The following is a 24,873-nucleotide window of genomic DNA, read 5'->3' on the forward strand; positions in this document are numbered from 1 at the left end:
CAGAGGAAGAAAAATACCATATGACCTCACTTATATGTGGAATTTAAAACAAAAAATAAAAAAAAGAAGTTTAAAGATACAGAGAACAGATTGATGATTGTCTAAGTTGAGGGGGAGGTGGAATGGATGAAAGAGGTCAAAAGTTATAAATTCCAAGTTATAGTAAATAAATAAATTTTATAATGGAAGATATAATGTACAACAGAGGGAATACATTTGCTAATACACTACTGTATTCTTGAATTGCTAAGAGAGTAAATCTTAGAAGTTCTCATCACAAGGAAAAAAAAATTCTAGCTATATATGGTGATGGATATTAATTAGACTTATTGTGCTGATCACTTTGCAATGTATATAAATATAGAATCATTATACTGTACACCTAAAACTAATATAATGTTATGTCAAACATACCTTAACAGAAAAGACATTATTTAAATGAATAGTCTGTATATTAATATATGAAATTAACATGCATACACAATTATTCTATGTCACATATGGGCATGTTTTACACACATAAAAAGGTTTTGGGGGAGGAAATGACTCATGCTATATTCTATTCTCTCATTAAAAAAGAACAGTGTCCAAACAGCCAATTCCATCTCTGCAAAATGATGTGATGTAACCTTTTAGGATAACTACTGTGAATGTCAAATGTGTGCAACCAGGTATCAAATGTGTATGTTCAGTTTGCTATACATTATAAAGATAATTCTGACCTCAGTTTTTTCGTAAGTAAAAAAGAGTCCTCATCCTTGTCTGCTATCCAATATCTCAACAATCCACTACAGAAATTATGTAACTTATCATTATTTCCAATAAGCCTAAATCAGGTCAAATTTACTTATTATCAATTATATTTATTCATTTAGTATTTATTCATTGGGGGGAATAAAAAGCATAAGTAAAAACACAAGAGCACACCTTAATCTGTTTACTAATGATCTAAAAAGAACACTGCTTGAAATGGCTCTTCTGTCATTCACAATGTCAACTTTTTAAAAGCACCTTTTAAAATGCCATATCTATCAGTTCTAATTGTGCAGTGCTCTAAATTTTCTCCTAATAACACTGACCACACAAAATAAATGTCCTACAGCTAAAGCTAACTTTAACAACCATTTAAATATTTCCCTACTCTCATAATTCTGTTATAAAGCAATTACTCAGCTACAGGAAACAGTGTCAGACTTTATTTTTTGGGGCTCCAAAATCACTGCAGATGCTGATTGCAGCCATGAAATTAAAAGACGCTTGCTCCTTGGAAGGAAAGTTATGACCAGCCTAGACAGTATATTAAAAGCAGAGACATTACTTTGCAGCAAAGGTCTGTCTAGTCAAGGCTATGGTTTTTCTAGTGGTCATGTATGGATGTGAGAGCTGGACTGTGAAGAAAGCTGAGCGCCAAAGAATTGATGCTTTTGAACTGTGGTGCTGGAGAAGACTCTTGAGAGTCCCTTGGACTGCAAGGAGATCCAACCAGTCCATCCTAAAGGAGATCAGTCCTGGGGGTTCATTGGAAGGACTGATGCTAAAGCTGAAACTCCAATACTCCGGCCACCTCATGCAAAGTGTTGACTCATTGGAAAAAACACTGATGCTGGGAGGGATTGGGGGCAGGAGGAGAAAAGGATGACAGAGGATGAGATGGCTGGATGGCATCACCGACTCGATGGACATAAGTTTGGGTAAACTCCGGGAGTTGCTGGACAGGGAGGCCTGGCGTGCTATGATTCATGGGGTCGCAAAGAGTCGGACACGACTGAGTGACTGAACTGAACTGAATTTTTAATTAATACAAAATCTTTTAAAAAATGAAATAAAAAGAAGCATATTACATTTTAAATTGTTGAAATAAGGCTCAGAGGGCACCAGCTGCTGTATAAAGTGTAACTATTCTAATGATGACCCTAATGTTTGGAATATAGAGAAATGATTTGTGGATCTGTAAGGATGAATACTGTTCAGCATCATTATTCATTCTGTGTATACCTATAAAATATTTAAAATGATAGTAAGCAAATAATAAAATTTGATACATACGGATGCATTGAAAAGCCACTTTTCAATTATCTTACATATTTAATTTATACAAGTTTATCACAAGAAAAGGGTGTCCTTAATGTCAAACAGTCTAAAATCATTCTCTTTATGATTATTCTCTCTTAAACAATGAGTTATCTCAATCATTTATGTCCTAGTAATTCTTAACAAAACAGAATAAATATATCAATGTAAATTAACTTAGGATCTTTTTTACATTATTCACAATATCACAACATAATTTCACGTCTTAAAATTATGTAAGATTGTTAGTAATGAACTTAATGTTTTTAAATGAGCTACCCATTAATGACTAGAGCAAAAGACTAATTTACTTTTTCAAATTTCATTCTCAGGCTGAGTAATGCAGATGCTGTAGATTCACACAACTCAGTTACATCTTTCCAGGTTGCTGTCATTATTTCATAATGTAGGTTTCTCAAGACGGTTACTAAGTTATCCATCTATATAATTGAGCAATGAGAAAAACTTATCCACTGTTATATAGATGAATAAATTCCAATAAAGCTCATAACACAATGAAAGATCCATGATGTGCTGTTTACTAGTGTGATGCTGTGTCATTATTTGTCACAGAATCATCTTATGTACCAATTATTTCTTGTATCTGACTGCTCTACTTATTTCTTCAAATACTTGCTTGGCAAAAAAAAAAAAAAAGTAAGAGACTGTTTCAAGTTCTCTATAGGAAGGTTATGTGGAGAATTGCTTTTTCTTTGGAAAAATTTTCAAGATTTATATCAATTTGTGTGAAATAACTGAAAGCAACCCAAAACTTTCATGAGTAAATGAAAGAAATCTAAGGGAATGTCACATCTTCAGCAGTCATTAGGGTTAAAATCTCTGAAAAGCTATAAGAACACAAGAAGCTCTTTACTTTATCATTTCTACCAAAGGGAAAAAAAAAAAGGAAAAGAATCATAGGCCGTAATGCTACTGAGTCTCAATCAAATAAAATACCATTAAAAAAAAAAAAAAAACCCAGCAGGAGTGGAGCTCAGCATCCTATTTATGCCACTGGATCAGAACAGTTAGGAGTGGAAGCCATTCTCACAAATCATTCTCTTGTTAAATTCTGCAGTGGGACTTCATTAAACCTCCTGGCTCTGAGCACTCTACTTTCAGCCTGTTCACAAAGAGCTCAGCTGGCAATACTGACTCTTTAAAAGTCTTCAATCACACATTGTCTTTGGGGGTTTTCTTTTTATAACCACAAATCATTTCTTTCTCATTAGCTCCTCAAATCTTCAGTTAAAAAATTTTAAAACATTATTTTTAACTACAAAACAACCAACAGCAACAACACAAAAAGCCACAACAAATCCCATAAGGGGGCCATTCAGAATAAGTGTCGAGTTCAACATTAAGAGTAGCAATACATATAATAGGAGATGGTATATATATATATATATATAAAACACACTGTGTGTGTGTGTGTGTGTGTGTGTGTGTGTGTGTGTGTGTGTGTATCCCATTCCTTGAAGCCCTGAAGTACTGTTTACTCTAGTACCACTGACTTTCCTGGGCCTTTGTGGCTTACTGCCACATGTCATGAAGAATCATTCCCCAAAGAACCAGCCTGCCATCTCTTGTCAGAGTGTGGCAAACGTGTCTCACACATATCGAGCTTCTTAAATTCATCAGGTAAAACTTTGAGGGCCTCATAATATGTGTTTCCTCAAAATGTTGAACTCACAGTTTTTGTTTTTTATTTTAATCTGAAATACTTTATTTACCATTTCAAGTAGTGAACTCACAGTCCTTAACAACAATCTTGGATTATAGTAAATCTGACTTGAACCTGCAAAAAGGCCCTCTGACACTATTAGTTTTGGCTCTGACTCAAATAACCACGTTATGGGTCAGAAACAATGCACTATTATACTGCCTGCTTTTCTGCAATCAGCAATTTAAGCAAACTGTTCCAACAAATGATTTAAATGAAGTCAACATCAAAGAAAGGGAATTCAGAACTGAAGGGTCCAGTTTTTTCTCTCTTTACTTCTTTTCTGTTTAGATAATATACCAGCTCTAAAACGTGATATGACTCTTACACTCTATCAGATCTCATATGCTGATAAAAAGCTAAACATGGTGAAGCCTGTTTATGGGAACCACAAATTTACAAAAAGGCCTTTTTTCCCCTAGAGTTTGTTTTGAATGCAAGTTTATAGAAGTTTATCCCTCACTACTGGCAATAAAATCCACAGTCAACTACATTGTTTTATTTCTACTTAAATTTTAATTTTACATCCAGAAATAATTATATAGTGGTCCATAAAAAAAAAAAAGGCCAGACATACAACATGCAACATTGTGTAAGATTCACATGTGGTTTGGTAATCTTCAAAGTTGCTATTTCACATCTTACAAAAGGTTCAATGTACAAATGTGCATTTGTTTTAAATGTGCACTTCTGATCCATTTTTGAGACTGTTAAAGTTTTAAATTATATAGTAGTTATTACTGGAGACCATCTATCAAATTATTTTTAAATCTAGTTAACTCAATTGTTCCAATATATGGATTATAACTATGGAAGAAGCAATGAATGAAGAATTCAGTATTATTTATTTTAGCAGGAAATTTAGCAGCATTGAACATATTAGGAGGGAAAATAATTATGTTTAAAGATCAAAGGGAGTCATGTTAATTATGGATCTGTAATAAAAAACTATTTGGGTCTCAAATGTACACCAAATACACACAATTAATAAAAACAAAAACCATTTTAAACTAAATGTAGAATTTTTTTGTGTACCTAACTTATTTTCTGTTTCCTGAAGCAACTAGAATAAGAATTGATATTTTTTTTAAACCACAATTACAGAAGACTTGATAGTCATTGCTTACTTAAAAATGTTTATTGTGTATCTATGCAAAGCAACGGAGGTGCACATGTGGCTCTGACTTTAATCTTTTCATACAGCCAGTGTCAGGCAGCTAAAGGGCAATAAAACTACATGTAGCCCTGATTCTGACACATATGAAGACGCATCACTGAAATGACCTCTTTCTCTTTCTGCTCTTTCTTCATATCATTTTTCCTGCTTCTCCTTTTATAGAGCATTTCAACGCTTCACAGTGTGCTAGCATTTCATAATTGCTCATTAATTTCCACAAAGTCCTATGAGGAAGATACTTTCACTCCCATTTAACAGATGAGAAACCTAAGAATCAGACATGTCACTTCCTATATATTCAGCTTTTGAATCCATATGTATGTCAGAAAAGAGTGTGTTATTAGTTCTACCCTACAGAATTTCCCTAATGCAGCATTAAAAATATCTCCCTAAAACGCAGTCCAACTGATTTTGACAGACCAGCCTCAGTGTGAAAGAACCACAGAAAATTATAATTGCAGAAAAGCAAAACACTGACTCAGAGAAGTTAACTGACTTGCCCAGGATCCCACAGCTGATATGTATCGGGGCAGTCCTTGATTGGCTCAGACAGAAAATGGTACATGAACATCAAGGATGCTCCTAAGACTGCAATAAGCAATGAGACTAAGAAGGCAAAGTAAACAAAGTGTGCCTGCAAGGAACTCACAGTCAACTGAGCAGATGTTGAAATGCAATAAGGGTGGCAACAGAATCCAATGCGTCCCCCCAATCCAAAGTATCCCTAGCCTGATACTGGGGTGAGGATTGTCTGCAGAGCTTTCTGGAGATGCCGACCTAAGCTGGGTCCAAGGACAGGAGTAATTACAGAAGAATTACAGAAGTAATTACAGATAGAAGATGCAGAAGATGGGTCAATGGGGGCAGGGCATTTTAGACCAAAACTTACCAAAAGAAAAGCCCAGACATAATAGACATGGTGATCTTTACATGAAAAAAAGATGCAAACAATATAACACTGCTACCCTGAAGGGAGGAGCCAGAGAGAATTATGTAGCTAATAGGCAGAGTAGTATTGAAGTATTTTGAATCCTATTGTTAGAGATGGGAAGCATGACTATGTTTTATGGATGGAACTAATATAACTCGATCTGTGTTTCAGGTCAACATATCTGTTGTGTGGAAGATGGATTCTATGAGACAAGATGGAGGCAAAGAAACTGGTTAGATGTTAACAGTTTCACCGGGCAAGAGATAATAAAGCAGTGATAAGAAGATAAGAAAGGTGTTGAGAGATATTTAAAAAGCAAAATAAATTTTAAGGTGACTGACATTTGAAAAATGGAAAAGTAAAGCATGACCTCACCAACACCTAAGCTGCCTACTACTGTGCATCTGCATGCTGCATTACCACCAACTGAAATGAAGAATGTGGAAGAATTCAGCTTCTTATGGCTTGTCTGCACCTGTGTTCACTGCATCACTACTATTTCCTCTGAATTAATACTCCCACACTGGGTTAGGAGAATCTTAAAAGCTTAGACAAACCTGATAGTTCCTTCTTGCTTTACTGAAAATCATGACTATTGTTAAATTCCCAATTCATTGGGGTGTTAAATAGGGGTCAGTCATAGACTATAGTGCCCAAGATATTTCAGCAAAGGTTTTCTGTTTTTGTTTTGAGGCACAGAGTTCACCAGCAGCAAAGAGAGGAGCTCTAGTAAACATTCCGTCAGTAGCAATTAAGTCAGCAAAAGACTGCACTGGTCTTTTTTCTTTTTTTCTGCCATTGTGTCTCTCTGGTCTCAGTCAATCTTAAGCTTCAAGGCTCAGCCTTCCACAAGCTGTCAGTGGATGATCAATTCTAACGAAAAAGCGCTCTGTTCCTTCATTGGGTGGAAGGCAGAATACTTACGGGAAACATAAGACAAAATAATAGTTCAGCAGGACAGAATAGAATGCACATCCTTGCATGATTCATGTGAACATTCCTATTGTATGCCAAGAATACATTTAAAGAGAGAGCAACATCATTCATGATACCATATTTTAGAACTAAAAAAATAATAATAAAACAGGTGATGAAATGGAGAGAATGGAGCAATTTCACATCAAGGGAAGAAAAATGGACAAGCACTTATAGGAAAAGAGCTGGAGTTTCACAGAAATCCCATTTGTCTGGTTACAGAGCATCACCTGGTTTAGAGACGTGTGGCATCTGCCTTTTCTTTTAACAGAGCTATTGCTGAAAGGGCAGAAAAAGCAACTGTTTCTTAAGCTTCAGAGACTAACTGGTCCCTGTGAGAGGCCTGTGGAGAGTGCAGTGGGGTGTGAACTAAACGTCCAGCTTCCTGTGTCTGACTGGCCCAGCACTCAGGGCTACAGGGAAATGAAGGACTATAAGTCTTTTAGTGCCTATTGTAAGAAAGACACACAAAATGGGATTAGATTTTCTTAATGGTTCAAGTCAGCAGAGATAACATGTGATTGCTTGGGAAATAGCTGGTATATGGAAGTTCCTTTTCATTTCGGTTTCCTGTGACAGACACAGCGATGGGAACACGATCGCTCTGGTGATAGAGAGTCACAAATTTACTTTGTCAATGAAATAGTGACAGTAATAAGAGCTGCTTTATCTGTGAAGTTGCAAAGGGAGTGGAAAGATTAATAATGCCATCGACTTCACCCTGTTTAAGCAATGAATATCACTGAACCAAAGAACTGTAAAAAATCTTAGGGTGGAGGACAAACTTGGAAATGGGAGATATTTGGAGTTAAAACTCTTGTGGTGTTATCGACTAGCTTTCTTTCAAGAGAGCATGCTTCAAAATGTGGAATTATTTAAAAAGCTATAGATATGATTGCCATCATAAATAAATCCAAATTTTAAATATTTTGCCATTACTAGAAATGAAAAGTTATTTTTCTTACCTTATTTTTCTATAAGTGTTTTGGGGGGACAACCACCATGATTTTCTAAAAGGCTACTTTCAACAAAGAAACTAAATGTACCCACTTTTTACATTAACTATGAATTTATTCAAAAATAAAAACAAGTAGGAAAATTTAGGTTGGCCATCATGTGATTTCAAGAAGAATCTCAAGCCCACCTGGCACACATCTAATAAAGGCCTAATAGGTTTAGGTTAAGATAGTAAAATTACATAAAACAAACTCACAACCATTCTTAAAACACCAACCAGAGGCATAAATTTCAGCAGTTTCAATGGCACACTGTTTAAAAACTTGGCTGGGTGCCTCTCTGCATCTATTCTGTTCCAGTTGGACTTTACATTTTATAGGTACGTCACAACCTATAAAATAGTTATAAATACCACATTATATATCTATTTCCTTAAGAGATGGGGCCGTTGTGCAATATGCAACGCTAGTTTAGAAGATAATTCATTTCTACCGTGACAGCAATCTTAACACTTATCAACATTAAAATGCAAATATAATAATGATCCAGTGACTGAACAACAACAATGTAATCAATCAAAACTGACACAATATTTCTTTAAAAAGATGCTTGAATTTGTTTGTGTATTTAGGTTTACAAAGAGAATTCTTGAGGAGGTGTGTTAATGTTATTACCAGATGGAGGGAAAATGGTGCATAAAAACACAAGGCATAAATATAACAATATTGATGATTTACATTTATAGATAATAATATTTTGATTATTTCAGAAAATGACAGAATATCAAGTTTAGTTTGACTGAATTTTCTGGTTAACTCAGAGTTAAATAGAAACACTTTTCTATTGCTATCATTCCAAACAGCATTACTTCATCATTTTTTATTGGTCATGTAATGGACATTAATAATTTTTCAATAGGTCAAATTACTACAGATCCTTTGAGTTGCTGAACATTTTTCCACGACAGTAACACCCCATTACACATGAAATGTAATCATTTTTGAAATCATTTCTATTCCCAAAGGGTCATAATTTTCATTAAATTATCTAGTTATTTTGCATAACCTCAACATTAAATCTAGCACATTAAGTTTAAAAGTCAAAGTTTTTTTAATAAAAATGTAAAGATTTATATTTGAGAAGAGTTTTAATAATGTGTTACATAATAAATTATCATGATTATATTACTTCAGATTTCTCATTTACAATTGCAAAGGAAGAACTATCTGTCTAGAATTATCTGAACATTACTATTTTTCTTATGAAATAGCTAATATTATTAAAATTAAACAATGAAGCTATCACTAACAATAACACTTGTATAGTACAATGCTCCTTATTTATAAAACACTTTGTAACACACAATATGTGAAGCTTTTTATATGTAAAATCTAATTTAATACTTGAAAAATGTTGTGAGGTTGGTATTACTGTCCACTTGTTATACATGGGGCAACTAAGACTCAAGAAATTTAAATAACTTTTTCTAGGTCACACATTAGGCAAATAACAGAAATAAGATTCAACAACATTCTATCTGACTCCAATGTCTATACTCTTCACTACACAATTCTTCTAGCTCTGGTAATTCCTGAACTCTAGAGTAATTTTTAAAGCCCTTTATTCTTTCTGTAAGTTCATCTGATAACTTCTCATTACAAGGACTGATGAGCTTGCTTGAAAACAAAAAATAAAAACACATTTCTGTGACCCAACGAAGATCTATTAAATCAGGTTCTCCAAGGGGCATGCCTAATAACCTGGATATTTAGTAAGCTTCAGATAAGCTCAGATATATATGATGAGATATTTCAGATTAGCTCAGATAACAAACTTCATCTAAGTTTAGGAAACACTGTCAAGCCCCAGGTTTTATTCTGCTCCTTTCAAACACAGACCACCAGGCAGTCATCATAGATAACAAGCTCTTCAAATATGATTTAGTGCAACCTGCTGTTGGCACTCAGAATCAAAGTTACCAGGAGATGTTGAATTTCCCCTGGACATCCCTGTGATACTTCTACCACTCTACTAGAACATTGGAGTTCAAATGCCTATTTCAAATTGTAACATGTATTATATAAAGTGTCTATTAGAGGCCTGCTACTACTGCTGCTCAGTCACTTCAGTTGTGTCTGACTCTGTGCGACCCCATAGACGGAAGCTCACCAGGCTCCCCCGTCCCTGGGATTCTCCAGGCAAGAACACTGGAGTGGGTTGCCATTTCCTTCTCCAATGTGTCAAAGTGAACAGTGAAAGTGAAGTCGCTCAGTCGTGTCTGACCCTTAGCGACCCCACGGACTGCAGCCTACCAGGCTCCTAGCACCATGCTAAAGCTGAAACTCCAATACTTTGGCCACCTCATGCAATGAGTTGACTCACTGGAAAAGACTCTGATGCTGGGAAGGATTGGGGGCGGGAGGAGAAGGGGACGACAGAGAATGAGATGGCTGGATGGCATCACCGACTCAATGGGCATGAGTTTGAGTGAACTCCGGGAGTTGGTGATGGACAGGGAGGCCTGGCTTGCTGTGATTCATGAGGTCGCGGAGAGTCGGACATGACTGAGCGATTGAACTGAACTGAACTGAACCATGCTAAGCACTGAAGAGTACATAATAGAAAAGTCAAAGAAATCACGAGTTGAGAATGGAATGTTTAAGGAAATACAGAGATAGAGTCTCTAAAAGAGCAGAATTGAGATTTTAAAGAAAAAATTAAAAAAGCAAGAATTCTCCAATCAGGGTTAATTTTTAAATGTTAGAACTAAGTGTAAGTACATCATAAGTGTATTGGGGGTGGAAAATCAAATGCTTATCCTTACTTAAGAAACTTTTTTTCCCCAAAACTTCTACCTGGAACACAGGGTTCTATTGCCCAACATCAATTCTCAAAATTAAATATTTGTTGCATTTGGAATGAGGAAAGGAAAAGGTTATTTTTAAGCTCATACTGACTCCAATAGTGCCTTTTAAAAGTGAACTACAAATAAAATACAGAAATCAAAAACAACTATGGTACTAAACTTCTTATAATTGTTTCCTGCTGTCAAATGAATTAATTTTTTGATTAGTTTCCTTTGCAGTAACTAGTGTTTTTCCTCATTTAATCTCAAGGAAAAAAAAAAAATATATATATATAGCTTTTCAAGTTACCCTTGAAAACTTTCTTTTGTTTCTATTCCTTAGTTATCTTTTGCTGTTGGCGATCATTTTGCTTTCTTTCACATTTGTGCATATTATTCTAGCTTGTATTTTAACAGTGATGGTAATGCACATATTTTAATACTTGAATAAAATAATAACTTCTCAACAATATACAGATATTTCATAAGTCTATAAAAAAACCCCAATGAAGTTGAAATAAGAACTTCTAAATTCCTTAAGTAGTTTTGGATTTGATCATTTATACCCCTGTTTTCACTGAAATCCAGGCTTAGGAACACAAATTCCACATGGAAAACTTAAGGCTGAATTAACTTTGGAATTGAGTATGATTGAAGGAAGAAACTCTATTTTGATTTCAATGTCTACTATAGACACAGAAGAACAGCTATTATTTACAAAAGCATCAAATTCCCAAGGTAAAGGACTTTATAAAGTGAAACATTTCTCTGACTAATGCAATAGACAGTCAAGCTCCCTGTCACCACTGCCTGGAGATAGACACACCTTTTCATGTCTTGTATTCATCCTGGGCTACTTTCACTCCCTCTGGAGGGCTTTTGAACTCGAACTTGACATCTCTTAAATTTATGCTTTTTCTAAATGCAAAGGGTTTTTTTTTTCTTACAGTGTTAGTCTTCTGTGGAGTTCAAATCTAACTTAGATTAAAGAGAAGTAGTCTAGGCCTTAGAAATTCAATGTTTGTTCTTGATCTTTTCTCTTTTTTTCTTTTGTTTTTATGAGGTTGAGCTGAAAACCCCAAAGTGGGACATAATGGCTTTAGAGACAGGAAGGAAATATTCTTTATTCTTTTTTTTCCTAGTGTAAAAAGCCCACAAGGCTCTTTTGTAGAAAGCCCAGAGTAGAAGCACTCCCTCAAAAGGCACCTTTTTCTTCATAATAGCCTTAGAGGAGACAGTGCTCAGAAATGATGACAGAGCAAGTGTTGCTAATGTCATACTCAGAAACAAGTGGTTTATGGCCAAAATCCCTTTTTACTCTATATACTTGTCAAAATATGGATTTTTTTCATCAACACAAAGTTCTTTAAAGGTCACTGTCTCTCAAATTCCACAATAAATAATGTCCCTAAAAAAAAAAGAAAGAAAGTTCTCAGATAAGACATAGTACGAAATAGTCAGCATGACATGATGGAAGAAGGAAAAAGATATTATGAGAATGAAAAAGAACATATGAAATTATGGACTCAAAGGAGGTGACAGAACCGTTTCTGCATATCAGTTACAGACATGATTTTGATGTTCAAAACCTTGTAGTTGTAGAATATGGCATCCATTTTGGTTCACATCACACCAAATAATAAGTCTTCATCAAAATTAGCAAAGTACAAATGTGATTCATTCACTCAACAAATATTTATTGTCTGTCTGTTAAGTCACAGGCACTGTGTGCACAGAAAAAAACTGCAAAATTCCCTACTCTGTGGGTGAATCTTACATTCTAGAAGGAAACAGTCTTTTCACCTTTTTGTTCTGAACAGACACTTGAAAGTGCATAACCTGAAGGAACAGTAGATTTATTTCCATTTAAAGATCAAATTTTTGTGGCAATACCTGTCATTTAAGTAAAGCTTTATGTTTGAAGACCCGGAGATTAAAGCACATTCTCTTCCTCTACCTGCCCAAGACAAAAAAGCTCTTGTACTTCTCCTGTAACAAACACTTATAGGGTTCCCATAAGCAAAACAATAATTTCCTTTAAATATGTTTGAAATAAAATATACACAGCACTATTTAAAGTTTATAATTTACACAAACTAATTTATCATATTATAAAATATCAATGTTGTATCTCATATTATAAGTCAATCTCAAAAAAAGTTCTCCAGATCTTACCTTGGACCGTAAGAGTAGCTGATGCTTCAGCTTTTCCAACCATGTTTTCTGCAACACAAGTATATGACCCCATGTCACTAGCTGTCACCTTCCGAATTTTCAAGGTATGATCATCTCTGATTTCATATCTAGTGACATAACAAAAGAAAGCACAGTTAAGTGAGCTTCTACGTGAAGAATTCCACTGTTACAATTGTGGCATATTTAGACATCAAATCACATGCAATGTTCTCTTCAGATAATTTAAAGCAAAAGGTAAATGATGTGGCAATCTTCTATGTAAGCATGCACATAGAAACGAGCATTTTTTATATTCATAGGGGCAAAAATGTTACACTACTTTTTAAAAATTAAGCTTATTTATTTTTAGTTGAAGGATGATTATTTTACAATATTGTATTGGTTTCTGCCAAACATCAACATGAATCAACCATAGGTATACCTATGTCTCCTCCCTCTTCAACCTCCCTCCCATTTCCCTCCTCATCCCACCCATCCAGGTTGTTACAGAGCCTCTGAGTTCCCTGAGTCATGAAGCAAACTCCCATTGGCTACCTATTTCACATATGGTAATGTGTACGTTTCCCTGTACTCTCTCCATATATCCCACCCTCTCCCTCCTTCCCACTTATGCGTCCATAAGTCTGTTCTCTACGTCTGTATCTCCATTGCTCCCCTGCAAATATATCATCACTATCATCTTTCTAGATTCCATACATATGTGTTAACATACTTTTTAACAGAATATTTTTGGGCAAAGTTGGCACTTATTCAGCACTTTCCTCAAGCTCCTGTACTCAGAGTAAAATTTAGGTGATCACTAAATACATTCTTATTATACATCTGACTTCAAGTATTCTGTAGGTTTTCTATTTTAAAATTCTTATAACAACTTATAAAGTATTACGCTCATCTCCATTTGGCACATGAGAAAACTGAGGCATAGGAAGGTAAGGTAAACTGGCTTTGTTCTGCAGCTATTTTAATGCAGAGTTGGTATTTATTTGTACCCAGACAGTCTCATGCTAGAGTTCTCTTGCCTTGTCTCATCCTTTTTCTTAAATCTTGGATGTCCCTTGAAATTTCACTTTAATCTTCTTTTTACTCTACATGAAATCCCTGAGTTAAACTATCCAGTAGGTTATATATTGATTGACTACACAAATATTTCTAGCTCCTATGTAAGCTCAAATTCATTGTACTGACTAGTAATTAGACATCATATTCCACAGATACCTACTATTTAATATGTTATATAAAACTTTCTTTTCTTACCCTAGCACATAAAACAACTCCCTCTCCTAACACAATCTACCTGTCTTCCTTCACCAGCTCCCTATATGTAACAAATCATTCAATTCATCAGTTTGGTCTTGATAATGGACCCCTATCCTATTTCCATCTTATCTCCCCATTCTGGCAATTCACAACTCTTATCTGGACAACAACAATGGTGACCCAGCCACTGGCCTCACCCCCATTGATGTGATAGCCCTAATGCTAAAAATTTTATTTTCTCTAAAAAGCAATCAGATTCATAGTAATGTCTCTCTTGGCTCATCAAGTACACACCATATGATTAAAAATCCTTTAATCCACACAAAGTCTTGTGAATTCAGCCTCTCTGTCTCCGGCCTGATTTCCCCAGGCTTCTTGCCCCAGGCCCCATGTGCTGCCATGCTAACTTTCCACCACACAAAACATTCTTAGATTTGTGTCTGTGTTATGATGTCTCTTTCCCTGAATATTCTTCTTCTCTTTCTATCAAGTTGATATATTTTTCAAGACATTGCTTCCTTGTCACTTCCCTTTGAGAACTCTCTCCTGATTTTCTGCTCCCACAGGTCTACCTTTATACAATAAAAAGGTTTGCTATGTTACTCTGAATCTATCCATACATGTCTCCTTTGGTGAGTTCACTGACAACAGAAGCTTTATCTAAACCATTGCTGTAACCGCAAACCTAATAGGGGCTCAAGGTATGTTTGGTGAATGAATGGCCACAGGAGAGATGACAGCCTCAAGATAGTGCCTGAAAGTTTCATTTTATTACTTCATTCCCTAAGGCTGGGAGTGTATCTCTGCTTCTAGGCAATTTAAGGATTTGACAGATACCAAGGAACTCTGACCTCTTCTACCATTCCCTGGTGATATTGTAGCTAAGGAAAAGGAAGTCTGCTTTTTAACTGGTTCACAGTTATACCTTTAATGCTGTACCTCCCTTGCCTACCTACTCCCATATAAGACACTGGTATTAACTGTAGTCTGGCTGGACAAAGAGAAAACTGTTTAAGGAACAGCACATCTTACAAGGGTTCCTAGGCATGTTGGGTCATGAATGTACAGTCTTATCTGAAACTCTCAGAGAAAGCACGGCAACCTTCTGATTCTAATTATCTCTGTTACTGTGTCTGGCCCAAGGAGATCAAAGAGTCCAGAGTAAACCATTCTAGTGGCTTACATGTGAACAGTGGTCAGATGAGAGCCATAGAAACTCCGGGTAGATGAACCCCATCATTAGATTCTCATTCATACCTGGACTTGGGCAGTTCCCCATCATCTTTCCTCCATCGTACGGTGGGCACAGGGTCACCTCGGGCCTCACATTTAAATTCCGCACTGTCATCCACAGTGACTGCCAAGTTACTAGGTCTCTTCACAAAGGACGGTCTCTCTAAAATTAGAAAAAGTCATCTCAAAAAAAAATACAGAAACTTAAAGCCATTTTGGAAGTTATGGAGGAGCTGATTTATAATTTATAAAGTATTCCACAGAGCTCCCCACTTCTCCTGGCTTGGTGTTGTGTCTCCTCCTATTTGTCTTTCTATGTCTTGGCTACTTTATCTAAGGCTGCTTTACTAATTTCATCTGTCTTTTTCCCATTCCCGAAATACTGGTTCACCTTCTTGAAGAGGCCACTTATTTTTCCCTTGTTGTTGTTTAGTCACTCAGTCATGTCTGACTCTCTGTGACCCCAAGGACACTAGCCCTTTGTCCATGGGATTCTCCAGGAAAGAATACTGGCGTGGGTTGCCATTTCCTACTCTAGAGGATCTTCCTCACCCAAGAATCAAACCCGCATCTCCTGCACTGGCAGGCAGATTGCTGCATAAATGTACTAAATAATAATAAGAGATTCACTTTACAGTTAAGCAAGTCAAAGAAAACTGTACTTACCTAACACAGTGAGCTCTGCTACTTCACTCTCACGCTCCCCAACCATGTTGGTACCAACACAAACATATTTGCCTGCATCACTTTTGCGGGTGTAAGTAATCATGAGCTTTCCTCCTCGTATCTTAAAAAAAAAGTTTCACATGAATATAATTAAAATTGCTTTAGTAATTTTTATATGACATGGGTCTTTGTAAGTGAAGTCAACTTTCTAAGCATGCAAAGAAAGCCTAATTAAATAAAAAAGCTGATGTGTAGTATTTGCCACATTTATAGGTAATAACTTTAAACAGAATTTATTCCAAAGGTACCATATAAAAGAGGCAAAATATTTCCTTACCTACAATTCTTGTAAAGTTATTACATTCTGTATAACTAGAAATTTGTGTTTCCAGACCGGCTGGGTTCTTTCATATTATTTAATTAAAGGAAAAGCAAAAAATTGCATGAGCAATTTGGTTAATAAGTGGAAAAAAGAAAAAGGAATTTTTTTTAATTCATGTATATTTATAATACTGTGTTAATTTCTGCTGTATAGCAAAATGATTCAGCTATAAATATATGTACATGCTTTTTTATATTCTTTTTCATTATGCTTTATCACAGGATATTATATAGTAGGACTGCACTGTTTGGGAAATTCTTAATACTATGTGGCTATAATTAATATGCAAATATGTATTAGCCATAAGTAATTTCAAGAACCATTTTCTAGTATTACAAGATGTGGAAACAAAACTATTTCTCATTACTTAACTTGCCAGAGTTGCTTTAAAGGAATATATCTTAATCTCCAAAACATTGCAGAAACTGACATGTCCAAAAAAACATAGATTTTATTTCTGCCCAACAATTTCTTAGGGACTTACGAGGCAGAGACTAAACAGATCCCAATAAATCATCTGGAAATTCATTTGGGTACACTCTTGAACACTTAATTACTTGAAGAAGAATTAATTACAAATATAAGCAGACGTGTAGTACAATAAGTAGGCTGAAGCTAACCATGAATTAAGATTGGGATGAGGAAATTGAACTATCTTCACTTAATTTAATATGCTTTTGGTGGGAAGTGGAGTTCAATTAACCATGAATATCTATAAAGCTCTGAACCTTGGAAAAGTTTTGTCAGGGAGAACTTCCAGAATGTTTATTTATGGAGGTTTTGACCTCAAAGTTATTCTGTACAGTCTACAGATTAAACAAAGGAGGAAACAAAAAAAGAAAGAAAGTAGGGAAGGAAGGGAGGAAGGAAGGAACCATTCAAATACAATTTTTTTTTCATCCTACACCAGGAGTTTACTACTTTATAAAGGCAGAGGTCACACTGTTTTGAAATGCCCAAATGGTTTCATTTCAATTCAGCTACCCCAAACTAGAGATTGTAACTAAATCTTTATGTATTAGGACAAATCAAATATTAACAAAGTGGTTTTAATTTGGGGGGCTTTAGAACTTGATTTTTTTTGAGTCCTTTTATTAAAGAAAGATCATGATTCTCCATGTATCATTTTAAGAACCTTCCTGTAACTTTTCTCTACATCATTCACAATTCTGTCCTTCATGCTTAGAAAAACATCTGCATAGAGTAGTCACCTGAAAGATTTTTTGATGAATGCAAACGGTTTTTGTAGATAAAATTAGTGTATTAGCTAATGAAGCATTTTTATAAAGGTGTCTAGCAGTTACAACATATGTTAATGATAGAATTATTCTTTTCATATATACTTACCTAAATTCTCAAACAGACTAAAAATAACAAATAAATGTCACATGAAAAAAATACTTCCAAAAGTTAACTTCTGTTAACACTTGTGAACATTTTTTTTGTCCCTCCCTCTCTCTCAGTATATAGATGAGTATATATGGATATAAAGATATTAAAAAATACATCACACTCACACTTTTACTAAAGCAAAATCATGTGATATATGTTTTTCTGTAAGCTGCATTTTCAATTCACTGATATACTACAATACACAGGAGTCCACCACATAGAGAATATTATCACACATCCGAAATGTCAATAGTGCTGAGGCTGACAAGCCTTGCTCTGAAGACCTGGCTCTGACCTAAAGATAAATGCTGAATTAAAATGACAAAAGGAGGGAGGGGTTAAAATTAAATAATATAAAAAATGCTTATTCTATCTGAAAAAAGCAGTGAGAAGACTCCCCAGATTAGTATAAATGCCCCCATATAACTTCCATCCCATCAACAAGACATTTTCATTATAAAACCCTACATTCCACCCTATACTCACTGGCAATAAGGGTTAAATAGCCCAAAATGAACATTACAACGTAAATGGAAAATCAAACAAACCTCACTAAACCTGGGAGAAACTTTTTTCCTTGAGATGATAGAGACAGAAATTGACAAAAGTGACGGAAGAAAACAAAAAAGGTACTGAAACAGAAACAGAAAAAATAATGGAAGAAAACAACAATCTTCAATTTCCATAAGTTCAAACTGATTTTGGCATTATGTCAATGGCTGAATTGAAACAGAGCAAACCAAAAGCCATAATTCTATTCTCTATGGTCACAAATGTGGACTGCATGGTGGCCTCTTCTTTTCAATAAACAAAAGAATAGAAAAAAAACCTAGTGCTGTAACCCCAATCAAATATAACATACCACTTTTAAACAGTAACCTACTGTTAACCATCACTATTTTGAGTCATATAAAAATATTGATTGTAAAAGGTAACTTTGTATATTCTAAATCTTAGTGCCCCTTTGTAAAACCAAAAATTGACATTTCCTCTCTCTTCAGAGAAAGAAAAATATGTCTTCTAACACATACAAAATACTATAAATGTGAAAATAGCACTATTTAAAACAAGCTAAGAAATATTTCGTGGCAGATTTCTTCCTGCAGCTGGATCTGACAGCCAAATTGTAAACCTATCAAAAATGAGTTTGTATAATGAACAGACACAATGTTAAACACTGCACTGCAGCAGGACTACTTCAATTAACATAATCCGGGTAGTGGAGATGCAGAACGTGTTAAGCTTTCAGACAATATGCTGGCATCTAGCCTGTGTCAAAAATCCAAGCAGAGGTCCCTCTTCCTCATTACCATCTACCTAACCAGCCCTCAGTAGTAACCACATTAGAAGCCCACATTTCCATAAGCTCTAGACAGCGCTTAAAGTGGGGGCCTCAGCTATCTACATACTTGATGAAAACAAAAACTTTCCAGTGGTGTTGCTCCTTTGGGGGAAGCAGCCAGAGGAGGAGAAAGGAGGAGATGGTAAAAAAAAATTTAAGTTTCAAATAACTTTACACTTCATATTTTCTTCAGAACCAGTCTCAGGTTTTAAAAAAAAAAATAGTGACATTAAGGTAAGGAATACCTCAACGTATTTGATATGTGGGATTCTTATATACTAGCATTTTCCCTTTAAGAAGCTATAAATGATTTTTTCCTTAGGGGAAAAAGCCTTCTCTCCTAGTACTTAAAGACTTCTCTGAAGTCACTAAAAATCCCTTATAGAATGCTTTCATCTCCTTTATTGTGTTGTTTACTAACAAGATTATATAGAAAAATCAGGAATAAGATGTAGCTTGTCAAACAAAAGTGGAGAGAACCATTTCATTTTTTTTTTTTTCTGGTGAGCACGAAAAAAACTACAATCAGAATTCTTATTTCCAGAATACAAGAAGGAACATTATCTCTGCACACAGAGAAGCAAGCTTTCTTTTAGAAAGTAAATTAAGGTTTTTGTCTGGTTATTCTATGGCATATACAGCTTACCCTGCAATCAGTGCTTAAAATCAGAAATAAAGATGAACTTAAAATGAACTTCTTGGTATGTCTTCATTTTCTACCCTAAAGCAAGTCAGATGATAAGCAGTATCTGTTACACAGGAATTTTTTTTCAGGCATCACCCCCACAATGTTATCCATACACCTCTAGGTTAACCTACTAAACCAACTGGGGCTAATTAACTAGTTCGGCTACACAAAATCTTTTCTGCTTTTAATTACATTAACCTAATGTGACTTGAATTCAGCAGACCAAAAACGAAACCACTAATTATATTAAGGGCTTCAAAGACAATTTCAAATTGCTAACCACCAAACTGTCATATAATTTATCTCATTTCCTTAAGTAGATGTTGAATTCAAAATCTGTGTTTCTTACTATAAATACTATTTTTAAAATAGATTCTAACAATGGATTAAAAGAACACTGATTTAGAATGCTAGAAGAGAAATATGTTTAAATAATACACATAAGACACAAATAGGTGTCATTATACCTATGGGAAACTGGGCAGTACTTAATTTTTACAATTTCTGAAAGATTAAAGGCTCAGAAATATTCATTTACAGTAGTAAAGACAACAGCAGGGTTAATATGAGTGGCAGTTTTAAAGCACCCAGGTTTAGAACTTATTTTTTTCTGAAAAACGATTCTTTATCATGTTTTCACACTGCTTGCAAAGTAAATGAGCTGATGTGAATTATAGTACAGGGTATCATCCTTAAACAATTCACTACTAAGTCTCTTTGGGCAGAATATCTCTTCGTAGCAATGCTGTCAGTTCTGCCCAGATCTTTGACCTGAGCAACAGATACCAAGCTGTTGTCAACTAAAGGAAGAGTACTTTGCATGGGTTGAAGACTTAATGACCACAAGACACAGGTACCCCAGATGCCAGTCACAGCCTCCAGACATTCACTGTGGTGAACTAAACCTCAAGGCAGTTTTGGATAATCCTTAAGGACTCCTTTCAACAGAGACATGTTAAGAAGAGTCAGAGTAACAGTTTTTATTTCTTTAACCTTTAGCATTAATTCAACAACAGTAACAACAAAAACCACCCCCCACCAAAGGTATCTTGTTTGATCAGGGAGCAGAGAGTGATAGGAAGTGAAAAAATACCCATCACTTTCCAGTCTGGTTGCAAGTGTATCAACCATTAATGTGAACAATTCCAATTGAAGGCAATCCATGCCGTCTAACATATACCATATCAACTTTCAAAAACAAAGGCTGCATTCTAAATGAAGGAAAAACACTGGTGATATACACTGCAATTATACTGTTCATATGATAGGCAATGAGTTTGATAAAAACATGTCCCACAGCAATCTAAAATGTTATATCCAAATAAAAGATAATTCATATAATTTGGATCTTATATACTATCAAAGAATATAGTCTTTCTTATTTGGCAATATTTCTTATCCACACTCTCAGGTAAGCGGTTCAATAAGAACATTTAATAAAAAGCCACGCTGAGAATTAAAAAATTTTATGTTTTTACTAATCATGGTTTAATATCAAAATAGGTAGTTTATATTTTTTAATATACATATTCATAGTTTTGCTGTTTTACTTTTTGGAACATAAATTTTAATGGCATTAGCAAGTAGATCAAAATTAAAATTTTTGAAAAACTTCAGTTGTCAAAAAACATTGATATAAAATAATTTATATCTACCACTCGAATCACCATCAATACTTAAGTATAGACAGAAATTTCAAGAACTTAATCTTTATTCTATTTATCTGTACTAACCTTGTCACAGAAAATAATGTTTTTAAAAGTGATTCTGATGTATCCATAACAACATGATTTCATATTAAAATCTCCAACATAAGTTTTCTTTTAGATGAATAAACAAAATAATAAACCACAGTTAGGCAAATCACCGTTCTTCTTCCTGGCTAACAAAGTTTATTTCCTCTCTACTTTTCATAAAGGCTATTGCCTCTCAATGTATTTTCCAAAAAAAATTCAACTCTTTCTATTCCTGCTTCATTCTGGTTCCCAGGGACCTTTAATAAAAGGAGAGAGAAGAGAGAGACAGGAAACGAAGGAGAAGAAGGAAGAATAAATGCATTGTCCCAAATACTTCCCACTCAAGCTTAGTGATGAGATGTAACCTGATTTCATGCTGGTTATCCAAAGGCTGTTATACATAGCTGCCATGTGCTCATGACCAGTTCATTACGGACTCCTCATACAAAATGAGAGACTGTACAACACAGGTGGGTTAAACTAAGAAAAATAAATTATATACTATTATTTACAATATTTTCTCAGTATAGATTATAAAAAACAATTAGTAAGATTTCCATCACACTGTGAAAATTTTTCATCTGAATGTTACTGATCCATTTGCTTGTCTATTCTTATGCCAATCACCCTTGGTCTCTATAGCCTACTTAACGGTAGGGATGACGTTCACGAGATTTTCGCACACAAAACGTCTTGTACCACAAAAGGATGCCTGGGTAAGTACATACACACTGTAAAGAAATTATGAAAATGACAAATTGAGAACAAATGACTATTCTACATTTTACCTGGTGACATTAAAAGGGAAAGTGTTACAAGGGGAAAAAAAAAAAGTAAGTTATTGTAGGTCTTTCAACTGTTCTCCAAGGCAGGGAATTGAGAGGAAAAACAGGCAATTAGGATCTCTCCATTGGCATTCCATATTTGCTTGGGCTACATGCATACAAGAGAACATGATCCAATTTCATTTGTTTGCTGGGCCACTTTACAATACCATTTAAAAACCAACATGATTTCTGCCAAGAGTTTAAACACACTCGATCATCAGAGAGAAGCAACAAGAGACTCATGCAGAAAAAAGCAATTATCCCAGTGGGGACACGTGGCTGTCTCCACAGCTTGGGGAGCTGCCAGCTGAGAACACAGGCCTGGGAGAATTGCTGCCTAGGACTATGGCAGCTGCGTTTCTCTGTGATTTTCATTTCTCAACTAAACTTCTCATTTCTTCCTCATGGCAGTTTATAAATTGGTAGCTGGCTGTTTGATGCCACAGAAGCACACCTAAGATAATTTCATTATAGACTATAACAGGAAGGGCTGTACTGCTAATTGCAGGCAAGTGGGAGCTACCCTGCAGAGAGACATAGTTAAGTTAGAGGATGATTTTCTATGTGAAAGTATAAATTATTACCTTTCTGTATATCTAGTTTATATCACCAGATGATCTTGCCATGAATCCTAATTTTAACAAGGAATAATAATTTTTAAAAAAAGGAAGTCCTGTCTTATTAAAAGACACCTATTTTGCTTGCTTAAGTGTGGTTCAAAGTCAATATGAAGACATGGGTTTGGCATTTTCTCCTGGACACCATTTTATTGAACCAGTCAACCAGGAAAGCCATCTCTAATTTATCGTATTCCAAAGCAGGGGCAGACAACTGCCGACTGCCAGTGAAATGGACAGCAGATGAAACTGAGGGCTTTTAGCTGATTCCCCAGGTGTCTGGTTCCCAAGTCATTAAGATCAGAACCCAAAAGTGAATCCTGTAAAAAGAAGGCAATATAAAAGAGTGGTTTGAGAAGAAACCAGCCTGTGCCAGCCATCCCGGCAAAGTAAGTTAAGTTGATTGATTTTTACCTCTGAAAATTCTATGTATTACACGGTAGTATTCTATATGCATATGAGAAATTAGTTCCCAGCCATTAAAGTTAATGTATTAGTTCCTTCACAGGTCTCATGAAACAATGTCCTGCTGTTTTAAAGGTAAAAACAAAGTCTTATGGGCAATTTTCACTTTCCTACGAAAACAGGATTGCTTTTTATCACCTATTCCAACCATCTGGCTATAATTCTGAATTTACATACAGTCACTGTTAGGATAGCCTGAAATAAAAATCTATGGAGGAATTATGACTATAGTCTAGAAATAAAGATGACAAATGCTCATCATATTTGAGGGGAGAATAGCTCATTTTTAAGCACTTGGCTCTTTTGAGCTATATGTCCACCAGCTGAAAATACTTTTCAAACAGTAAATCCTTTTTTTTTCTCACCACGGGTTCTTACGCAAAGCTCTTTTCTACAGTTTTGGTCCAGTGTGAGAATTTCTCTTACCACCAAATGCCTTGCTAAGATAATGCCTTTTCCAGAGACACTATTTTGTTACTTGTGAAATTTAAATTCACTTATATTATGAAGAAAACATATAACCATGGCAGACAAAGTCCAAACCAAGGCTGAGTATGAAATGAAAGGGATTCTTGGATTCAGAAATGCAGAATGACTTTATAGAAATGAAGTATGGAAATTAAGTAAGGAGACTTGTTTATGTAAATAAATTTGTAACCTAAAAATATAAATAAGCAATAAAAGCATTTAATACTTTTTAACATTTAATACTGTTTATTAAGATTCTATACAAGTAGGAAGATCCCTAAAATAAGCCATAAATTGAAATAAACACACATCCCTGTTCTGTGGTATTTTAATCTAAAAGAGCTAAGAGAACAAGAAGCGACTTGCATGTGACAAGCTTAATTGATTAATCAGAGTCAGGGCTCATCAGACAGGGTCAGAGATTCAATATCCATATGGTCAGTTGCTTCACTCTCTTTTATTGATCACAAGACTACGCCGGAACCTAGCTCACTTATTTGGCAAATGTGTGCCTCATTTCGTAAGAGACACATGATAAGATAAAGGATGATAGATAACCCCCTCTTCTCCACCACAACACATGGTAAAACAAATGAAAATGTATCTATATACTACCTAAGAGAAAGCAAGCAGGATAATTTCCACATGTGAGGGACAGAACAGAACCTTGGGGAGAAAGGTCTGAGCTAGGGCTTAAAGGAAATTTTTCGTGGCTTACATTAATCTTCACAATTACACATATGTACTTCTCACTATTTCTAGAGAACTAATGGTCATCTTGTGGATAAATAAATCGAAATAAATGTATCCTGTCCCTTATATTTCTATAGTAATCTGCAAAAACAAAAATGAAAATGTCTACCTGAAGAGTATTTCAAACACCATTTAGAATGATACATTTGCAACAGTCTTTTTCCAACTATAAA

General features: G+C 35.1%; 1 protein-coding gene across 1 annotated transcript in view; it reads right to left on the minus strand.

The window, feature by feature from the left end:
• The window catches only part of ROBO1 (roundabout guidance receptor 1), a 478,536-nt gene that overhangs the window by 103,939 nt on the left and 349,724 nt on the right, over positions 1-24,873 (minus strand). Inside the window, exons 4-6 of the mRNA XM_055410221.2 lie at positions 16,031-16,151; positions 15,389-15,527; positions 12,854-12,981 (exon numbers count right to left, since the gene is read on the minus strand). Coding sequence (XP_055266196.2) covers positions 12,854-12,981; positions 15,389-15,527; positions 16,031-16,151 — 388 coding nt within the window. The remainder of the gene's footprint in view (positions 1-12,853; positions 12,982-15,388; positions 15,528-16,030; positions 16,152-24,873) is intronic.

The sequence above is a fragment of the Moschus berezovskii genome, chromosome 1 (genome assembly GCF_049115385.1).
Source record: "Moschus berezovskii isolate FMDL1 chromosome 1, NW_MosBer_1.0, whole genome shotgun sequence".
NCBI classification, from domain to species: domain Eukaryota; kingdom Metazoa; phylum Chordata; class Mammalia; order Artiodactyla; family Moschidae; genus Moschus; species Moschus berezovskii.